The sequence below is a fragment of the Triturus cristatus genome, chromosome 3_1 (assembly GCF_964204655.1).
Source record: "Triturus cristatus chromosome 3_1, aTriCri1.1, whole genome shotgun sequence".
Lineage (NCBI taxonomy): Eukaryota > Metazoa > Chordata > Amphibia > Caudata > Salamandridae > Triturus > Triturus cristatus.
This window is the reverse complement of record NC_140583.1, coordinates 1,062,217,437-1,062,239,685: the sequence shown is the minus strand read 5'-3', so window position 1 is coordinate 1,062,239,685 and position 22,249 is coordinate 1,062,217,437. Positions and strand designations below refer to the sequence as shown.

At 44.6% G+C, this 22,249-nt stretch overlaps 1 protein-coding gene across 6 annotated transcripts in view; it reads left to right on the top strand.

Annotated features, from left to right (window-relative positions):
* Positions 1–22,249, top strand: part of BCL9L (BCL9 like) — a 174,573-nt gene that overhangs the window by 136,193 nt on the left and 16,131 nt on the right. For 5 of the 6 annotated variants that reach the window (XM_085645877.1, XM_085645878.1, XM_085645875.1 and 2 more), the window contains exons 3-7: positions 8,411–8,539; positions 9,041–9,245; positions 12,033–12,117; positions 13,216–15,598; positions 15,706–15,816. In XM_085645877.1, coding sequence (XP_085502003.1) covers positions 8,411–8,539; positions 9,041–9,245; positions 12,033–12,117; positions 13,216–15,598; positions 15,706–15,816 — 2,913 coding nt within the window. The remainder of the gene's footprint in view (positions 1–8,410; positions 8,540–9,040; positions 9,246–12,032; positions 12,118–13,215; positions 15,599–15,705; positions 15,817–22,249) is intronic. The other variant, XM_085645876.1, reaches the window with a different exon arrangement.

Sequence of the window (22,249 nt, the reverse complement as noted above, 5' to 3'; positions counted from 1 at the left end):
ATAAGTGCTCCAAGTATGTTAACATATAAGCTGTACAGTTCCTTTCTGAACATCTTGATGGGGTGCGGAAAAGTACCAAGAACTGACAGCAGCACGCCTGTTGACTCTTAGCTACTCAGATGTTATCACATCGGAACAGGCAGAGACTTGACTGCTACTGCATGGTGCTAATTGGCGGTGGCGGAGAGCTATTGCTATTACGTTTCTTGATCGAGTCTGGAGCCTAAAGGGTTTATGCATAAGGTGAGGAATCTGTGGGAAGATATGATATCCTCAAGAAATATATACTCAATGGCTTGGTTAGCATATGCAGTTTAATTACATTTCACTTCTAGTGGGCCTTAAAAAAGAAGACAAGTCAATGGCAATACAATAAATGACAAAGAAAGACAATATTTGTATAATACAATAATCTTCAACTTTCCTTGAAACGAAGGTGCCCCCCACTTGGTTCAACTGGTGCCAGCCCAGATAGTTTGCAATAGCTGTGAATGACAGTCCATGGTACACATCGAGTCATGTTGTCGTAGTCTCCCTGTCTTGCATGCATTTGCTAAATATTTGGGTCCACAAATGGGGGGCTGTACAATTGTTTCCGGTCACCGCATTTTGTAAAGAACTAGCTCTTCTCAGTCTTTGTGAATTCCAGTTGGTTGTTGTTGCTTCTTATTCAAGCCATTACAGACTTTAGCTGACTCTACAGAGAGGCAGGTTCTCCCATTTTCTTCTCGTTGCAGGTTGGGGTGATTAGTTGAGGTGCCAGTCTAGAATGGAGTATTTTGTTCTGTGAATATTCTGAGCTTTCCTTGCAGGAATGCCGGACAATTGCTTGTGATGGCCCTATGCATTATGCATACAATTGTGAATGTTGACTGTCTTGTGAGTGAAAGCAGGAGAGGGGCGACTATGGCTGGTGAGATATGGTCATGTAAGTATAAGTGTAGAAGTTATTTTGCTGTTGCGTTTTCAATTTTTGAGGGCTCTGAATTAAGGCAAGAGTATCCCTTTAATAGAGTCAGTTTGCCTATTCAAGATTTTAGAGGACGAGGCAGATGTTCGTCTAAGCCTCTGTGGGAATTTAGGATGTGGGAACTTGGAGTCTGCATTGTTATAAATGCAGTTTCAGAAAGTGGCCTGACTTGAGATACCAGGGAAGGCTGGCAACAACGATCACCACTGAGTTTATCAGTGTTGCCTTGTTGGTATTATATTCGGTCCTTGGGCCAAATATCCTGCGAATGGTAGTTTTCCAACCTCTGCATTGAAGGATTTATATTTTGGATGAAAGGAGCATGTGTTGATTAGATAGCAACAGCCGGGACAGAGTGGTCCAGACTTGAACTAGTGAGATCACTCGGATTTCCCAGTTTCATGATGATATGTGTGTCATCTGCAAAGCTGTATCATGCCCAGTTGTGAGATTTCAGCAAGTATTGGGTTCATGTAGACATCGAAAGGAGTGGATAAATGAATGATCCTTTGGGTGCTCGTACCTTGATGTAGAAAGCTAGACACGTTAATAGAGGAAGTGAGAGGATTTCTGACTTTATGCCACTTTCTTTTATTCTGACTAGGCAACAGTACCAGTGGACCGTGTCAAAGCCGATCCTGTAGAAGTGCAGCTACACCATTCCTATCTGTGGTGCCTTTCAAATGGCCCCGATTGGAGATCAGGGCATGTTCCATTCCTCTCCATGGGCAGAAACCAGTTTGCCGGTCCATATGTAACTTGTTTTCAAAATAAAGTTGCAGATCTGAGAAAAACTGTTCAATCAGATTTCCTGGGAAAGGGACTTTTGAGATTGGATGGCTGATTCCGCTGGGCCAAGATTGTTTTTCGTGATAAGTGATCATATGTAGAAGGCCTTAGGCTCTGCGGGGAAGATACCCAGGATAGAGAGTAGATAATATCCATTGCTGTGATTGCAATAACCAGGGATACCAGGACATTCTTGAAACTTTGTCATGGGCAGGGATCCAACAGCGAGCCCACAGGTCCACTGGCCTTAACCAGATCAATACATCTTAGTGTGGAAGTTGCATGAGAGTCAAGTATAGGGCGATTGTTATTCTGTGTGTTGCTCCTTACCTTGGTCTTATTGGACTGGGAGTCCACTGTCTTGTTAGCAAGATGAGCTTTTAGCATCCTTGATCTGACTGCAATTTGGGCTGAAGTTGAGTTGCAGAGATCTTGAGGAGTCTTTGCAGAGGCGCATTCAGGGTTTCAGAATTCCAGAAATCCTTTTCATGGTATTTATGTTAGATATTTGATTTAAATAAGAAGCCTTTTTGCCTGCTTTAGTGGTGATTTGTATATTTTGTTTAGTCTCTGGAGATTAATTTTGTAAAGCGAATTTCTGAATTTCTTTAAGTGATGATGTAGTGCTGGCAAATTGTGATTTAGTGTTCTTCATTCATTCATTGATCCAAGGTGCCTTCATTTATTGTATAGGCTGCATCAAAGTTTTAAGAGGCATCAGGTCATCAAATGTTCTGAAAAGCCAGTTGTTTAGCCTCCTTTGCATCCATTATTTGGCCAGGTGGTGAGACCGCAGACAATTGAGAATTGAGTTCTACCAGGAGGCGTTTGTTCCTGTGCCTGCACTCCTGTATTATGATGGTATTTCGTTTTGACTGGACTTTATTGATAAAGGAGATGAGGGGTTGGCCATTCCAATAGATAGGTTCATTCCTTGCGATTGCGATGATTCCTTGGGAGTGAATATTGCATCTTGTGTGTAGGTGGCTGTGTGTGTAGCACCAGTGGCCAGCCTAGTGAAGTTGCCAGATTCATTGGAAAGGTTCTTGGCCTGGGTATTGATGGTTGGGTAAACGTTCAGAGCCCTACCGATGCCCAGGTAGGTTTCTGTGTTTGATGGAAATGTCTGGGTTGGCATCCAGGGGGGCAACTACAATAAGAAGTTTGTATAGTTTCTAAGGTAGCAGAGTGGCAGAAGCAAACCCAGAGTGCTAGTTCTAATAGGGTGTATTGGTTATCACTAGTATTCGGCATTTAAAGCTCAAAGTTCAAGAGATATGTGTTTATAAGTCCTTTTAAAATGATGCTCTAGTCCACTAAACATCCACTACCATGTCACCCCTTACACGTCTAATGGGAAGAACGGGCCCATTGGACCCTGAATTCCATGACAAAAAATGTACATTTAAGCTAAAAAAGAATGACTTTAATATAATAGAGCTTGCACAGATTTCTAATGGGACTATTTGGCTGGCAGTCGCAGAGCAGGTTAGCTTTTGGCAGCATTCTCAAGCCCGCGTTTCGGACAGTTTAAGGACTCATGCAGTATTTTATGGCGTAATGTGGGCCTCAATTAGTCGGAAAAGCGTGTACATATGTATTTTTGTCAGTATTGCGTCTGTGCGCGCGCGCATTAGGCAAGATTTCCCAGTTGTTTCGATTGTTGCCTTTGAAACATCAACTTCCCTAGCTGTAACCATATTGAATTGTCGTTCTTTGTGCGACGGGTGGCAGCCGTAGGCGCTGGAGTCTGGGGTAATTTTCAATTGCTTTGATATTTTTGCTGACGAATTTGGACAATAAGGGGACTTTTCGTATGCCCTTATATGCCCTTAGTCCCGCGAGGTTTTTCCCCCCAGAAATATCAAAAGTGTTATAATGTTCACTTTGATTTTGTTCGTGAAACACTTTCGCCATCTAGTGGTTGTAACGCATATTTACACTAAAACAACTAATTTGTAGAATGCGTTTCAAAGAATGATATCATTTAATCCGAATTCCTAACAATTGCTGAAAACAAAAGCACAATTTATGGAAAAGAATCAAACGGGAATGGCATTACAAAGGCAGTCTGCTTTCACACGAGCAGTTTTAATTTTGACTAATTACTAAGAAATGAGTGTGGCCTTCAACCACGCTCTGGACTCGCTACCCCGCATCCATTTTGAAAATATTTTAAGCACCAAAGGACATCTTTACACCGAACCAAAAAAAGGGTTCAGTTTGAACCAAGCACTACCTTCATGCGAGTTTGGTGTGACTGTATCCGTCACTTTTCGCGGTGCCCTTGAGAACAATTTCCTGTGAGACTCTAAGTGGGAAACGTGCGCACCCCTTTTGTAACATGATCAAAATATATTTTGTCGTATGAACCAGCGGTCTCAACCATAAGGCACTGTCGCACGAGAGAGAGGAGGCGAGGAGAGAGGAAAAGAGAAAAGCAGGGGAGAAAGAGGGTTCGAGAAAGAAAAGGAGGAGAAAAAGAAAAGGAGAGAGAGGGTGGATAGAGACAGCAGGAGAGAGAGAGGCTTTAGTTAGTGAATTTCTTACGTTTTGGAATTATATACTTTGTCCACATAATGCTGTTTATGGTCCTGGGCATCGCAGGGCCTTTGGTAATGCCAAGTGCTGTCCCCGTTGTAGCTGTAGGGCCTGACTTTCAGCCACACCGTCGGTACTCGGGCAGTGGTCTTCGGACTTGCCTCATGCACAGTACCTGTGTCCGTAGTAACTTCAGGCATGGCCTTTCACTATGCTGTACTGGTACTGGTCACAGGATATGGCATTTGCCTCACTCTCAGTTCTTCTGTCTGCAGTGTCCTCAGACTTTTCATCCCATGCGACTACTGGCAGAGGGCATGCTCCGGGGTCAGTACCCACATTCGTGAAATTAATTTTATATAGCTCAGTGAAAATGTTTTCACAAAAAAACAGCTTAGCTGATGTATTTTAGTACTTCTGAAAAACTTTATTTTTTGAAGTGTGTTGTAATCTGCACACATTGTAACTTTACCTCTGCATGAAAAGTGTGAAGTTCATTTCATTTTTTGTGTTTTAAAATCAATGAACAGTCACTAGTAAGTAGAGGTAATGTGGCGCAAAGTCAGAATATTTATTTTTCCCACATTAATTTAGGGTTGCACAAATGCTTAAGCTATGTTGTATTTTTCCTGAACGAATATGGAGCTTTCATTGTCCATTTAAGTCTATATTACATTTTTCAAATATGCATTTTTTGATCCAGAGGTACATGTGCTAACTTGGATGTTCTTCCAGCCAGGTGAAGGCTTGATAATATCCAAACATACTTTTGTAATGGCTTTGTGAGTACTTTCCGTCTCCTACTCACCACAAGGGATGTTCATTCGGTATGTCAAAACGGATGTAATTTAATGCAAATGTTTTGCACTACCTAACTTTGACTGTGTTCTATGGAAGAGCACATGTTAAATAATGCTTATTTCAAGAAGTCAAAAACATGTTTAACCGTTTTTATTGATTTATGTATATTTATTAAATGTACGAAGTACTGCGGTACTGTCTTGAAAATATCAAGAAAGTACTGCAGAACTTTTGAAATATCCCCCCCAAAATGTACAGAGGCGAGTAGAGGGGCATGTTATACAACACACAACACCATTTTAATCTACATCAGCGCACTCTACACCACTCCACTCAACGCTGCTCCACTCTGTGACACGTCACTCTACAAAATGCCACCCCACTCTATAACCCTCCACTCTAAGACACTCTACAGCACGCCAGTCTACAACATGGCACGACACGCTATGCCATGCCACTCCACTCTATGCCACTCCACTTTACAACACTCTACTCCACTCTTTTCCTCTCCACTCTTAGCCACTCTACTCCACACTACCACACTCCACTCTAGTCTATGAAACGCCACTCTACTGTACGACAAGCCACTTCACTCTATGAGCTGCCACTACACTCAACACCACTACACTACGCCCTCCACTTTAAGACACTTTGTGACACGCCACCCTACTCTATTCTATTCCACGCCACTCCAATCTGCGCCAATCCACTGTACAACACTACTGTAAGACACTCTGCGACACTACTCCACTCTATGCCACTCTTTGACACTCTACTCGACTCTACGCAAATCCCTCTAAACCACTGCATGCCACTTTACTCTACTCTACGACATACTAATCCACTCGACTCCTCTCTACGCCACTCTACGACACTCCACTCTACAACACTCAATGACACTCCAGTCTACAACACTCCACTCTACAACATTCTACTGCACTCTGTCATTCCACTCTACAACACTCTAGAAAACTTCACTCTATTCTACGCCACTTTATGCCACTCCACTCTACCACACTCTGACACTCTACTCCACTCTATGCCACTCCACTTTACAACAATCTACTCTAGGCCATTTCAATCTGTGACACTCAAGAACACTTCACTCTACGGCACTCTACTCTATGACACTGTACTCCATTCTATGCCACTCCGCTCTGCAACACTCTAGTCCACTCTGCGCCACTCCACTCCTCAAAATGAACTTTAAAGTTTTGCAAAAGTACCACAGTACCAAACATTTGTTAAAACAAATAATTCAATATTAAACAACAATATATGATTTCAAATATAATTTTATAAAAAAACAACACAGGAATTCAATGACAAAAAACAAAGGATACGTTATAATTAGAAAAACGTTATTTATTTGTAAACAAAGCCAACTTAGACTACACAATCATTCGAAATGTAAAAGTTATAGTTATAACTTTATAGTCATAAGTTAAAGGTACAATGTACACCCCTTCCCAAAACTTACACTAACTTGCGCACCTCCATACACAGTGTTGTAGACTCACTAGCCAGAATACATGAACTATAACTCGTGCCTTCCTGCACAGCTTATATGCTTTCATATTACATTACTTATACTACGTTAGATCATAGTATTTATAGCAACACTCATGACATCTCAAATGACATCATTCATGGGAACACTGTGCATGCTGGCAGGGCAAGTTATAGTTCCTTTATAAAGTAATTGTAAATAGTATGTGTGAGGCAGTAAACCGTGTTTTTCTCATGTCATGGTTGCTTTACTGTGGTAATGAACGGTAATTTGAGTTCTGGACTGTGGTAATAAATGTGTGAATCTGTGTTTATTAGCACAGTTGCTCAAATACGTGGTACTTTGGTCACATATTGCTGCCATGGCATGCATATATTTATGCTATATCTGTGAAAATAAATGTAACCAAATAACTCAGTTTATTTAGAGCAAGTGTACGAATAATACACATCGAGTCATTTATTACTGTGTTACAAAAGTTAAATTCTATGTTAATAACTTGATATAGTGAGAAAACACTGCTTTCTGTCTCACACAAGCTATATTACACATGACTTTACGAAGGAAACCAACTCTGCTAATAGTCTGAAGGCATATTCAGTGTCAGTTTGTCTTAATGCGTGACCTTTCTCCTGGCATTGGTTAAATATATTTGTTTATAATTACTACACGTGACAGAAGAGCGCGACATAAACCGTACACGCAGACCCCTGTTATTTATAACCATTATGGAAGGGGAGAGCCACCATGATGACCCACTTGAGGTTTTGCCTCTAGAGAGCCATGCCAACTACCATACGCAACAGCAGTAATAAACAGCCTATTACTATGTGCATCTGGGTATTATATAGGTTGGTTTGCATGAGACATATTTGAGAGAGAGTGAAAACCTATCTCCTCTTTTATAGTGCTCAGCGTGAAGGCATAAGTTGGGGGTTTCTGTCTTAATTAATTCATATAACTGTATTCCTCGAAAATGCTAGGAAGGAGTTAGGAAGATAAAATAAGTCTAAAATAAGGTCAAAACTTATCAAAACATTTAGGTTCCCAATGAAAAGTGCAATGTAAGACTAACCATCGCCGTTCGGATGCTGCACACCAGTGTAATATATTTAATATTATGTGGTACAACCGCTCCATAGTTAATGTTGCAATACATTAACTATGACGATTGACGATTTCTTGATGACCAGTAGCTGTGTTATCAGAATAACAATTCTTATTTACATCAGATATCATGTATTAGCATACACCAGTAGTGTCCGTTGTCGAATATCTAAAAATGTAGAAGCTTTTATGAAAACAGAACTTCAGAATTCGCTTATGTACTATTGCTTTCAGGAAATAGAAATTTTGGTTTCAGACGTTTACAAAAGTAAGAGGATGTATCACAACTATACTTCCGGCTACTGAGTACTTCCTGTGAAATAGATCTTGCAGTTTGGCTACTGTCCTTCCTTTTTATTAAAAATTAAATTAAATTAAAAATAAGATGCTAAAATGTAATATTTTAACGATAAATCCACAGCTTCCTCTCCTTGAATATATAGAAATAGATTGAGCGTAAGCAGACTTTAAAAAAGCACACAATAAGGTGAGGTAATTCTAATAGAAGTGTATGTATGCCCATCTTAATGACATCAATTGCTCTATATTAAAAATATACCTGACATGTGGCCAACTGATACGGCAGGCACCAGCATGTTTAGACAGACATTTCAGAGCCTTCCACTTACCTGATAGCCTGGCCTTTTGTTTTTGGACTGAGGTTCTTTCTTTCGTGATGGTCTTTCTTTCAGCTGCAGGTGAGGTGCTTCCACGAAGCAAACGGCGATGCGTACTGGAACGGAAGCAGCCCTACAGTGGTGATGAGTGGTGCTCTGGGCCCGACAGCGAAGAGGATGAGAAGTCCTTGGTCCCCGGACACAGTAAGTATTTGCAAAAGAAACAGTGACCAGTGCCTGCACTGCTGAAGGTAAACGGTTAGAGCCCCCTGGAAGTAGTCAACATCTGAGCGGGCCAATGATCCAACACACAGTCTGGAATCCCAACCTGTTCCTGGGCATTGGAAAGAAGATTCCCAACCTCATCGCGTACCTTGCACATGATGCAGACACTGTAACTAGTTCTGACTCCCCCCCCATCCCCACTCCCAGCTCTAGCTGAATCCATGGTTTCTCCTCCTCCAGTTTCAGCTATTCCATAGCCTTTAGCTTTACCTGAGCCCATTTTTTGTTTCTCCTGTTCTAGCTGTACGCACAGTTTTTGCTCTCCCAGCTACATGGTTTCTGTTCTTCCCACTCCAGCTGCAGCATTGGTCTCTGCTCCTCAGGCTGCACTTGTCCCCATGGCACCAGCTTCTCTAAATCTAGGTGTAGTAATATTTGCCCCTAATTGGGTAACTTAACTAGTGTTTCTCTTCCTCACAGACTGTCATGTAGCAGAGCCTGTCATGGCCACCGCCTCCACACTAGGCCCTGCCTCGAACCCACTGCCGACCCTGAATGAGACGAGTTCTTCCAGCACACCCCACTGCCCTCCAGTTGGGCCACGCCCTGATGCCAGCAGTGTTGCCGGGCCAATAAAGCAGCCTTCACATTTTGTTTATGTCTTCACAACACACCTTGCTAACACGTGAGTGATTGATCCTTTTAACTCTCCTTCACAACGCCGCCAACAAGCGTCTGATCCTCCCATATCCTTCCATCTGTCAAAATGCAAGTGTCTGATCTCCCTATGAACATGTAAGTGGGATCCCCACCCAACATATGAGTATCTGTCTGATCCCTCACCGAGACATGCATGTCTGATTCCACACCTTTAGTGAGTATCTGATCACCACCGTTGGGAGTGTCTGATCCACCACCAAATTGTGAGTGACTGATAATCGCTAAACATGTCAATATCTAAATTCCCACCCATACATAAGTATCTGTTCCCCAGTAACACGTGCATACTTCAGCCCCTGTCATTAAATTAGCTTTTTGATCCTCCACCTGAACATGAATATATGACGCTTTGTCAGGCCCAGATTGGGAACTTAAAGCATCCCTGGCAAAAATTATAAATGTAACCCCCATGTGCAGTCGCGCTAATGTGCGCTAGAAACAGAGCAACTCTTTCAAGTTGCCGCCGGGATTGCGTAACATGCACCACCTCCCTGGAGGCTGAAACCGGCCTTCAAGTGTCAAAACTGGCCTCCTTGGGCTCCAATCTCCCTGGGGATTGCCCACTTGCCCGGCTGGCCAGTCCGGTCATGCTTCCTGTCAACAAATGTGTGTCTAATCAACCTCTTACACTTGCTTGTCTGATCCCCACCCACAGGTGGGTTTTAGATCCGCATCTACATGTGAGTTTCTGATACCTTCACCACCAGTGCCTCCCAAAACACGGGCGCCGGATCCCACCTCCAGTCATTTCTGAATCTCCTTACTCACACTCTAGGAACATGAGAGTGCCCATGGATGATCTGCTCTTTCTCCACTGCAGATGTTTAAGCCACCACCAAAGCATATTTTGTTCCCCCCTCCTCTCTGTCAACACAGGAGTGGCTGATCTGTATCACCCCCTTCTTTCAACATCTGAGTTTCACTTTGCTGCTCTAATGTCACTGCAAACATGTTGGTGTTTGACTCCTCACCAACCTGTGACTGTCTGATTCCCATCAGTTCCCTTTGCCAACTTGACAGTGTCTGATCCACCAAAAGCACGAGAATCTAATTCACCCAACCCCCACAAACAGGCGTGTTTACACCCTAAATATGAATGCCTGATTCAATATTCCTCCTTTCCCACCAAGATGTGACCCCCTGAACCTCTTCCAAACAAAAGGTGAGTGTTTCATTGCTCCCTAGTTCTTCTCAATCTCCACCCCTCATCCTTCTACCAATACCATTCTTATTGTTTGGTTGCACGTTTCCTTGTTCTTGAGTTCTGCTAAGATTCACTGTTCTTTGGTTGGATCATAGGTTTTTGTTCTAGTATTCAACCATGGCACCTTGTTCTTTTGTTGGATTCTTGTTCTTTGGTTCAGTCATAGTTCATTGTGGTTTGGCTGAATCATGGTGCCTTGTTCTTTGTTTGGTGTCTTGCCATGTTTTCTTGATTTTTGCTGATTCATGGTTTCTTGTTTTTGGCTTCAACCACAGTGCCTTGGTCTTTGGTTGGTTCATGAATTCTAGTTCTTGGTTTTTCTATGGATGAGTTATGGGGTTTCCAACAGTTCATTATTCTGTTTTGGGTCATAATTTCTTGTTCTTGGGTTTGGCTGCTATTCCTTGTTCTGTGATTTGGGCATGGTTTCTTGTTAATGGGTAAGTGATGGTTCTTTGTCCGGTTGTCTAACTATAGTTCCTTTTTCCGTATTTAGAGCATTGTCTTGGTTTCTGACTGGGATTTGTTATTCTTTTATAGCAGCACAATTGAGTGCTCTGTGATTGGGACATTGTTCCTTCTTTGTGGCTGGAATATGGTCTCATGTTTTGTTGTGCTACAGTTTCTTGTTCTTTTCCCAAAGCACTCTTTTTCTTGTTCTGTGCTTGTGGCATGGTTATTTTTTGTTAGATCTGGTGCACTTATATTCGGGCACAGTTCCCTGTCTTTTTTCAAGTGGGGCATGATTATGGTTTTTTTATGGTTAGGGTATGGTTCCTTGATTTGGGTAGGGCACACCTTGTTTTTTATATGGATGCTACCATATGTATTTTGTTGTCATGTGTTTTGTTCCTTGTTTTGGTGTATTGTTTCTTACTCTGTAGCTGGGACATTGTTTCTTGCTCTGTAACTGAGGCGCATTTCATAGTTTTTCTAATCATGTCAGGTTTTGTTGTTCTTGGGTTTAGAGATATTTCTTTTCTTGATTGTAGCACTCTTCTTTTTTCTTTGGTCTGAACATTGTTCCTTTTTTGGTTGTGGCACACTCTCTTCTTCTATGTTCTGTGCTTGGACTACAGTTCTTAGGCCTTTGGCTGTAGCACAAGTTGTGGTTGTTCAGCTGATGCCTTATTCCTTTTTCTATAGCTGAGGGCCAATGTACTTTGTTCTTTGACTTAGACAACGTATCCTTTGGTTGGGATTAGTTCCTTGTTCTTGAGCAGGGTTGTTAGACCTTGCCCTCTGGATGGATGCCTTTCATTATCTTGATACTGGCACGATTCCTTGTTCTTTAGCTGGGAAGTGGTGCTCATTTATTAGTGTGACATTCTTGCTTGTTCTTTAGTTGGGCAAGGTTCCTTATCCCTTGCCTGGGTTCCGTATCCTTTAGCTGGATCATGTTTCCTTGTTCTTTATGTGGGGCTTGGATCCTCATGCGTGAGGTGCTACATTGTTCCTAATTCTTTGCCTGCAGCTAAGTCCCTTGTCATTTAATGGGATAAGATTTCATGTTCTTCTATTCATTCTTGTTCTGTCCTTGTTCCACAGAGCGGCAGAGGCAGTGTTGCACGGCACAGCAGACTCCATTCTCACCTACCATCAGCAGAACGTCCCTCGCAGCAAGTTGGATCAGGTGGGTGCATCTTGGAGACATATCTCTACTACCTGAAAGTGAGTCCTTCTTGACATTGACCAGATCTCAAATGGCAAGTCACTGTAGGTGCTGTGTGATTTTTTTCTGGGCACACGTGTGGTGGTGTAACCTTGCTTGTTTTTGCATGCTTTGGCAAGTTTACAAGCACATTGTGTACATGTTACACATATCGCAGTCAGAGAAATCCCATTCTAAACTTGTGGAAGTGGCAGAGCTATCCATGAGTCTTTGTTATGGCCTGCTTCTTTGGCGTTATGACTGAGACATGTGTGAGCTTTGAGTGCTCTGCACACAGCTTCATGCTGTGTATAGAGAAGATACACAGTTGCAACACACTCTCATTGATACATAAATGGCATAAGCACACAGTATCCCAATCAAAGCCTCTCACCAGACAGAAACTTGTCTTTGCCAATCCCACCCTCACACTCATTCACACTGAATGCTGCAATCACACTCAGGCTTATGCGGACACCGTCGTGTGCTCCCGCGTGTTAATAGCTTGTCTGGGAGGCTACTTAGCTTGTCCCGTCCGCACCCACAGCCTCTCAGCAGAAAATACAAGTTTTGTTCAACACCCCATCCTGTTCTGTCCTGAGTCTGGACGCAATGGAGTTATGCTCGCATGCCACACCCTCACAAAGACACTGGGAAAGGTCCTCTTGAAATACAATGTCTTATTCCGTCTGTTTATAGCTTCCTCCACCCTCATGGGTTATGGCCCAAGACCATCTTTCCCTCTAAATCAAAATAACCTAAACCTAGAGTCCCCCATCGCTGGAGACAGCATGTAGGTTATATGGATTCAAAGCCATTTTTGAAATAAACAACAAATCAAAAATGAAGCTGGAGAGGCTGTCTTAAACACAATTCCCTCATCCTGTAGAGGCACCGGTTCAAAAGTCTTGCTTCTATTGGGCTAAGACTCCCATAATAGAACAGGATTGGAGGGAAGCGTTGATCAGTAAAGTATGCTAAAGAGAAACCCATTGCACAACGCTCTGTCTGAGCGGAAGAGAAGAGGGGCCTTCTAATGTTGTTTGAATTTCTCAAGACTTTTTTCTGTGTTTTTAATAGGTCACACACGAGGCGCCAACTGTGCCAACTGCTCAGGAGCAGCGCCCTCTGAGCACACCTTCAGCACCACCAGTGAGCACTCCACAGGCCCCACCACTGGCTCCACAGGGGGGTCCACAGCAGCAAAGTAGCAGCCAGCAAGCCCTACCAACCCCGAATTCATTGGTACAAGAGAGTGGCCCGGAGGAAGCTCACCACGACTTAACCCCCAACTCACTAGCTAACGCTAGCAGTGGCAACCAGCCTGGAAGTAATCATCCGACCCCACCAAACTCCACAAGTAATCAAATCCAAACAGGACCAGCAGATCCCGCTGCTGTGACTGGGCCTAACCTGCTTGAAGACAGCAATGGTCCTGGCTGTCCTGGCAACGGACCAGCCAGCCTGGGACCCCGTAGCATCTCCACCAATGAGAGACTGTCCAAGGAACAGTTGGAGCATCGAGAGCGCTCTCTGCAGACATTACGAGACATTGAACGCCTGTTGCTACGTAGTGGAGAAGGTGATCCATACGCGAAAGGCAACTCGAATGCTGATGAAGGGGGACAGCCTCTGCCACCACCTCAGCAGCCGCCGTCTCAACCCCCTCAGCAGCAGCCACCGCCTCCGCCACCCGGTCACAAGAAGTACGAAGAACCACTGCAGTCTATGATATCACAAACACAAAGTCTGGGGGGTCCAGGTATGGAGCATGAAGTGCCGCACCACCCTGGTTCTGACATGGGCCAGCATATGAGCATGATGATGCATAGACTGAACCAGGACAGCCTGACGCCTGAACAGGTGGCCTGGCGGAAGCTGCAGGAGGAGTACTACGAGGAAAAGCGTCGGAAGGAAGAACACATGTCCATGCACGGCCGTCCAATGCAGGACATGATGCAGCCCTCAATGGGTGGTATGATGATGAGGGCCCCCCCACCACCTTACCACAGCAAACCAGGTGAGCAGTGGCCCCCAGGTATGGGTAATCGTATGGGTGGGCCCATCGACATCCAAGAATCGCTCCAGCTGCGTGGTGGTGCCACTTTTCCTGGCCCCAGATTTCCAGGCAATCAGATTCAGCGGGTCTCGGGTTTTGGTGGGATGCAGAACATGCCAATGGATGGGATTGGACCAATGGGTGCCATACAGCGTGCAGTCAGGCCTGGCATGGTCTGGACAGACGATATGCCTCCCATGGGAGGCCCCGGAAACTTTCCCCAGGGAAATGTGCCTTATCCCCCCGGGCAAGGTGAGGCAGAACGGTTCATGAATCCACGGGCAAGGGAAGAGATCTTGAGGCACCAGTTAATGGAGAAGCGTGCGGGGAGTATGCAGAGGCCTATGGGCATGCCCAGCGGTGCCATGAGCCAGGGCATGGAAATGGAGCGTCTAATGCAAGCTCACCGGCAGATGGACCCTGCCCTCTTTCCTGGACAGATGCCAGGAGACAGCATGAGTGGGGGGCCAATGGGCATGGACTTTGTGGGCTCGCGGGGGATGCTGAGCCCGCCCATTGGCCCATCCAGCCTGCGAGACATGGAGGCCCAGATGGGTCCAGGCAACCTCAACATGAACATGAACGTCAATATGAACATGAACATGAACCTGAATGTACAAATGACGCCCCAGCAGCAGATGATGATGTCTCAGAAAATGAGGGCTGCCGAGATGGGGGGACACCAGAACATGTCCCCCAATGAGATGGCCAGGATGAGAGCTCAGAACGGTAGCCGGGACAGTGGAGGGGCTATGATGGGGGCATCCCAGAAAATGATGATGTCCTCCCAGTTCTCCAACCAAGGACAGCCTCCCTTTCCTGGCCAACCGGGACCGTACCCCAATATGCCCCAGGATATTGGGAGTGCACCGGATATGTTTAGCCCTGACCAGGGTTCTATGCCTGTTGGCAACATTGGTGGCACAACACGGCTTAGCCACATCCCAATGCAGGGTGCACAAAACTCCCAACCAAACCCTGTGAACATGGGAAATCTTCACCCGAATGCAGCACGGGGACTAGGCCGTCGCCCTTCTGATCTCACAATCAGCATGAACCAGATGAATTCCCCCAATCTGGGACACCTCAAGTCACCGACGCTCGGTCAAGTTCACTCACCAATGGGCACATCACCTTCGGCCAATCTCAAGTCCCCCCAGACACCATCACAGATGGGAAACCTGCCACCTTCGAACCAGTCTGGGCCGATGAAGTCACCCCAAGTGATCACCCCCTCACTTGGCGTACGCTCGCCCACCAGCTCCCCTAATCGGCTGAAGTCCCCCTCCATGGCTGTCTCGTCTCCTGGATGGGTGCCATCACCGAAGACCAACATGCACAGCCCAGGCATCGCACAGGGCAAGCAGCCTATGGGCATGCCCTCCATGGGCAACCTGGATCCAGGTAAGCTATTTGCCTCTGTCTGTGTGTCTGTACATGCCTTGGACATGTCTGTTAACTTTCCCTAAGTGCTGCCTGTACACAAAATCTTTTTGTCCCCCCAAATGCAGAGCTGTCAAAAAACGTTGTGACTTTGATGTTGGAGGAATCATTGGCGCCGCGCTATGGGGCGCCTGAAAAACCCCCTCATACCGGCTGTGCTGCTTGTGAACTCCAAAAAAGTAATTCAACAAACTTTTCTACACTTTGAGCTGTGTTTTAGTGAGTCCACTCAAAGCCAGTTGAAACAGGGTTCTCCTGCTTTTGGTCGCGTCACCTGCTGAGGAATGAAAGTAATGCGCGTCCTCTGTTACATGCCATGGATGTACCACAAATTATGACGAAGACATCCACATGCATTCCTCCTGACAGACACACTAGACAGATTTGCAGAACACTTACAACGTAGACCAGTAATAAAGGTATATGTCCCTTACTGTCACATTCAGTACTGAGTCTCACACTGTAGTCCAGCGAAACAGCACTTTTACAACATAACTCAGTCTTGAGTTCTCAAACCAGGCCTTCTTGAAGTGCTGAACATATTCTAGTATAGGGGTAAGTGCCTCTCTCCTACCACAGTCAGCCTGGACTGAGCCCCACACTCTACAGCACTCTTGTACAACAGTCCAAGAGTAGGAGTCAAGTGCCTCTCTCCCAGCAGAGTCAGCAGTGAGTCTCACACACTCCTGCCCCGTAACCCAAAAATGGAGGCAAGGAGTTGACATACAGATCCACAAGATAGTTCGGAAATTTACTTAACTCTCATCCCTCACTCCCCAGCCATCCTTTTCCCCTCCCCCCCTCAAAGTGAACAGCATCATTAGAGATGTACAGTATAGTCTAAAAAATTAGAAAAACAGCCCATCTCTGTCCTGTGGCTACGTTGTGCTTGGCCCAGAGCTGGTGTTGAAGGACCTTAATTTTTCCAAACTATCCCTATCCTTACCCCTTGACAAGGGGGCGTGGATGAAGGAGGGTGGTAGCGGCACATAGAGTGGTAGCACTAGATAAGAATTAAACATTTTTTTCCAGGACATGGCCTGTCTTTAGGTCAGCAAGGTGCATGCCTCGTGGAAATTCCTCAAACACTTTTGTAGGGCACTTTTTGTTAGCGTGTTCCCACAGATTAGGTGTTCGCGCCAAGGGGTGCAAGTTCTACACAGTACCTAGTGCCCTAGTGGCAAAGGAGTTGAATGTGGATAAGCCTTGTCAAAGCCTGGTTTTAAAAACCTAGTTTAAAAGAGAGACAATCTCTGTGTCTTTCCAGAAGAGTCCCATCTTATCTAGCATGCCATTCCAGTTTTGTTGTAGACCAAAATCTTCTCTAAGCCTTTGCTTCCCATATCCAGGGCTGCAGCAGAGGGTACCACTATCAATCAAGCCTTGTTGGGCCCCCAGGTTTGTGTGACTTGTTAAAGTACCCCGGTTCCTGGCGGTCTGGGTAGGTCATCTGCTTTTACGTGAATTCACGTTGGACCCAATCGGTGTTCCTTTTTTAGCCGCCAGTACCGTTGCTAACATTAGTAGCAACCCTAGTAGGTAACAGACCTTAGGACGTGGTATGTAGATGTCACTTTACCACGTTATGTAGACAGTTTTTCCCTTGATCCTGATGAATTGCCTAGATCCTCCTGACACAATTGGCAAGAAACATGTCGATCCAATAGAGTAGAGCTACATGTCTAGATACCTAACTCCTAGCACTTAGCCACTCTGCACCATTTTAATAGGGCAGTTTACCTCTGGAATAAAAATTAATTAGGACTAACTGACCCGGTTTTTAATCCACTTTCTGCTACATCTTCCTACACTAGGCCCCTCACCCACAAGCATCCACCCTACTCTACGCTACTGTACATGAGGAACTTTGTACCCTTTTTGTTGCTAAATCTTCTGGGGTATGTACACTGGACCTCTCTAAACAACATAACCCCCGGTCCCTATTGTTTGCTAATATACTTGTTAAAGTACCCCAGCTTCGGAAAACCTTTCCTTGTACAGTTTCCACAGTACTCCAACCCTACTCTTACAATCCGGATTATGGGCAATGCACTGAGTGTTTCTCTTTTACAAGGGAAACCTTAGTAGCATTGCCAACTGTGTGTACACTGAAGTGTGGCCCCTCTAAAACAAACGCAGAGTCTGTTTCTCTCTCTCCCTCTCTCTCTCTCTCTCTCTCTCTCTCTCTCTCTCCACTGTCAACACCAAGTGGGTAGGGCAGGGGAGGCAAACACTCACTCCGCCTGGCAGTGGGAGCTTCTGTATGGTGGTGAAAAGAAGGTTCTATGTTTAGGCGATGACCCATTTCTCTTACTTAGCACCCTCCTTCAGACAGTGGTAATGAATGCCTTACACTTATATTATGGAAGGAATTGGGGTAGGTATGGCAAGGTGGTCACAAGAACGCCGAAAGGCAGGAAGAGATGCGCCTTAGAGAGGTTCATGGAAAGGGTATTAGAGATGGTGGCTGAAACTAGTCCGTGTAAATATTAAACAGGTGCATTTTTGTGGAGTTTGTGTAAATCCTCGGAACGTCTCATGTCGACCAGGACAGAATTACAAAGAGAGGGGACCGCTCCAGAAAATGATAATCTAACAATTTTGTGAGTTTTGCATTTTTTTGTTTCCAATCTTAGACTATCTATGTTGCTCAAATAATTGTTGCCACCCGAGATTTTGAGGGATTACACAGGTATTTCGGGTGTTGATGGTGCAGGACGTCAGGGTGGAACAGCTTGAATGTTGTTCTTGCTTAAACAGAGGGCCAATGGGCATCGTTTAGAACTGGAGATAGGTGGTCAATGTTCTCAGTTCCAGAGAGCAGAGTGTAAAATAGATTTGATTACAGTTTTGAAGAGGATGAAGGAGAAACCCGTTGAATTGGAATGTACATAATCAGTCCGGATAGTGCCACGTTCTTTTGTGTTTTTTATTAAGGACTTCCGTTTTTTCAAGGGTTGGAAAGTAGGAAGAGTAACTGGTGTTCATTCTGTGTTCTGTTTCCCAGGACATGGAAAGATGAGGCTACATTTACAAGCCAAGCAGTTTGCCTTTGTTCGCCAGGTGTGGGCAGATTCTTTTTTGGACTAACCCTGAAAAGGTTCAAAGGCATTTGTATACATTAATAAGGAAGATTTTTCTTGTGAATAACTTAGAATGAGAATATTATTACATATTTTAGAATATTATTACATGTCTTGAAATGAAATTGTTTTTAAGCCCCCCGCCTTCTCCCTCAAGATTCTCGGCGTGTTCACGGATATAATTAACAAACTAGGCCCAAGCAGGGACCGCTGATGAACACCACAGGCAACCAGTAGAGGGTCAGAGGAGGTGTTGCGTGATCTAGCCGCTGTTTGTGAGTAGTGTGGAAGGAGGAACGCCGCTGCAGAACATGTGTTTTGAAACTCAACCGTTTTGAGGACTCTGATGAACTTCACACTGCTATAACTCTCAAAGTCGCTGCACTCCTGAAAACCAGAGAGCAGCATTGTGTCGCCATTGAACTTTAAACCTGTATGACAAAATATTCTCCTTCTTTTAAGGGACTCTGAGATTAGTGAAGACAGGGTTTGGTGTTGAACATAGCATATTCTTATTTATTTTTTTACATTTATTTGTATTGAGTTTTGTAGGTCATACCAAAAGGGACACTAGTTGATGCCCATTGCAAACAAAGTAACATTGCGTAAGGACATTAATACATCAGAAAGTTTCAGAATAAAAGATAAGCACCTTGGGAGAAAAAAAAATCAATAAAGCTGTAAAAAGATGGGCATAGGAAACCTTACTATTCATATCAGCGAATTTCCGATACAGACACAGCTCCAGCTTCATCATGCTCTTCCAGCTCATATTGTGAGATCCAGCTTCCCCGTATGTTGCGAAACTTACATGAACACCCCCTACCTTTATATGTTACCTTCTCTGCTACCATATAAAGATCCATTCCCTGTCTACATTCGGTCATGGTGGGTATGTCCGGGGCTCCCCAAGGTCCCTTTTAACCACACCAAACCAAAGTTACAGAATAGTAATTGTGTACGTGGGAGATCCAAGTCATTGGGGATACCCAGGAGTACGTACTTAGAATCCTCCGGGATAGGTGTCCCTAGTATTGCGCTGAGTTCCTGTATTATCTTTTGCCAGAATGAACAAACAACTGGGCATGTCCATATTGTATGAATGTAGTCCCCTCCCAACACCCTCACAGCGAAGACACTCGGGTACATTGCACATTCTGCGCCTGCCCTTGGGAGATCAATGTTGAAATGTCTTTCATGCCTCTAGAGTGTGACTTGACTATGAGATTTTTTCAAAATGATGCCCTAGAATCTTGTCTTTGAGAAGGAATCCAAGTGTGTGTTTTTAGAGAGTCTTGAAAATTGTCAACTCATGTGTCCAGGATTAAGAAACGGAGCGTGGCGCTAGCTGGGTACACACTTGTTTGATCATGTGGTTGTTGTTTTGTATGTGGGGCTACCAAGAAATATTTTGTTCTTGCTCATAAGGCTTTAGGAGCATTTGCTAGTATTATCTACCTCCAGCCACCCGTCGCTGCTTAGTCCCGGAGTACGCTTGAGTTCTGTGTATGCAGGTACTCACTGTGAAAGGAACTCTCTCAGCTTTAATGGTTCCAGACCAAGTCATTGACTGACAACAGTGATGTTGTAAAACGACAGTCTGACAGCCAAAGAAAACTCGTCCTGGTCACAGCAACTAGTGTCTTTGAGTGTCCAGCATTTTGAGAGATGTCTGCCATTGACTGACAAAAAACGCGTCTAAATTTGCTCTACCTTCAGTTTATGGCATTATCTGAAGCTGTAGGCTAATAAATATTCAAGATTGAAAGTTGTGGTTTCTCGAAAGTCTCTGCATTTGTAAAATGGTCCTCTGCCACTGGTGGCAAATGTCTCTTTGGAATCTCCGTGACTAAATTGTCCATAAGCTAAGAAGACGGATGTAGATACATATTTAGAGTTCATTGGACAGGGTACTCAGCCACAGTACCTTGTCCACCAGACCGATGGTCTGCTGTTCTGTTCAGAGTTGGGTGGACCATCAGGTTTCTACCAGCATAGCCCGGGCAAGCTCTGACAGTGGAAACCTTGGACTAATGGACAGTGGAGTTCGGGACGTCAGTCTAAGTACCTCAGATCACTCGCCGTATTTAAGTAAGAGGGACTAACCTACTGTTACAGACTGACAGGAAAAGGCAGGCAGCCTCGACCAGAAACAAATACAAAATGACAGCCGCACCCACAGAGAAAACTCTGAGGTTAGCTTTTAGATTTCTTGTTGCACAAAAACAGGTTCCTGGTTTACACGTTTTTTGGGGTGGAGTTGCGGTGGGGGGGGATTTGCTGAATGGCCACATGAAACATGGTAACTGCTGAATAAATTTGCAATACATTCAGAGGATAGCTATGTCTGCCAGGCAAGCAGAGATCTCTAAATATGACAGGCAGCAGTCCACCAGGGCAGTGGGGGTTATTGCCCCACTACCCCCGACAGATGGTGGTCTCTCTGCCAAACTGTAAATGAGACCCTTATTCTCCAATACAGCAGTTGGGGAAGCGCTACCCCAAACTTCCACAAGTGAAGAGTACAAATTAAATTTTTGCCAGAATCACATCTGAAGATAATCGTAACCCACCCTCCAAAACCTCTGAAGTCACCTAGCATTCAGTTGTAGCGTGCCTTCCTTGTTCCATCATAGCTGACATTTTCAAAATATATACCCTTACAAGTAGCAGCAAAGTGCACATATTTTTAGCATATTGGAATGCAGAGCACAGTATTTCCGCATGTTATGGAGGACCAGATGAACAGCTCATTGCTGTCTCTAAACAGACTGATACCATGTATAGAGAGGCAGAACAGTGACAAACATTTTTAAAATACCCGATTTTTTGGGTATGATTTGTCTCACAAAGGTTTATTTATACACCTTCTGGGGAGTAAGGCAGAATCTTCATGGCATAAGAGGCATTGGTGCTGTACACAGGAATTGCACTCTTGTCAAAATCACTTCTCGACCTCTAATAATGCTCCCCATACACACCCGTTGACCTTCTCAGGTATGGCTGTTCACTTCTCAGGTTAAACTGTATGGCCTGGCCCTTCTCGGACCACAGGATATCACATGGCACCTCCCAGGTTTGAGGCCATGGGGTAGCACTTTTTATTCTCAGATAGAGCATGGCATGTCTTCGATTGCAGGATAAGGAGTAGCACTTTCTCAGACTCCAGTAGAGCATGGCACATCTCGGACTGGAGGACATGGTCTGGCACATCTCAAACTCGGGTAGAGCCTGGCACTTTCTAGTTTGTAGGATATGGAGCAGCACTAGTCATACTATAAAACATATTTTAGGATATGGAATAGCACTTCTCAGACCATGGAATATGGCATGACGTCTCATATTGTAGGGTTGTAGGATATAGCGCCATACTTCGCACAATGTAGGATAGGCTGTGACACACAGGATACGGCTCCTATGTCAGTAGCCAGGACAGTGGTGCTCGGCGTAGTCCGCAGAATGAGGACAGGTGTACAGGGGAAGAGCAGTGGAGGGGACAGATCTTGAACAAGAGCTCCTGAAGACACAG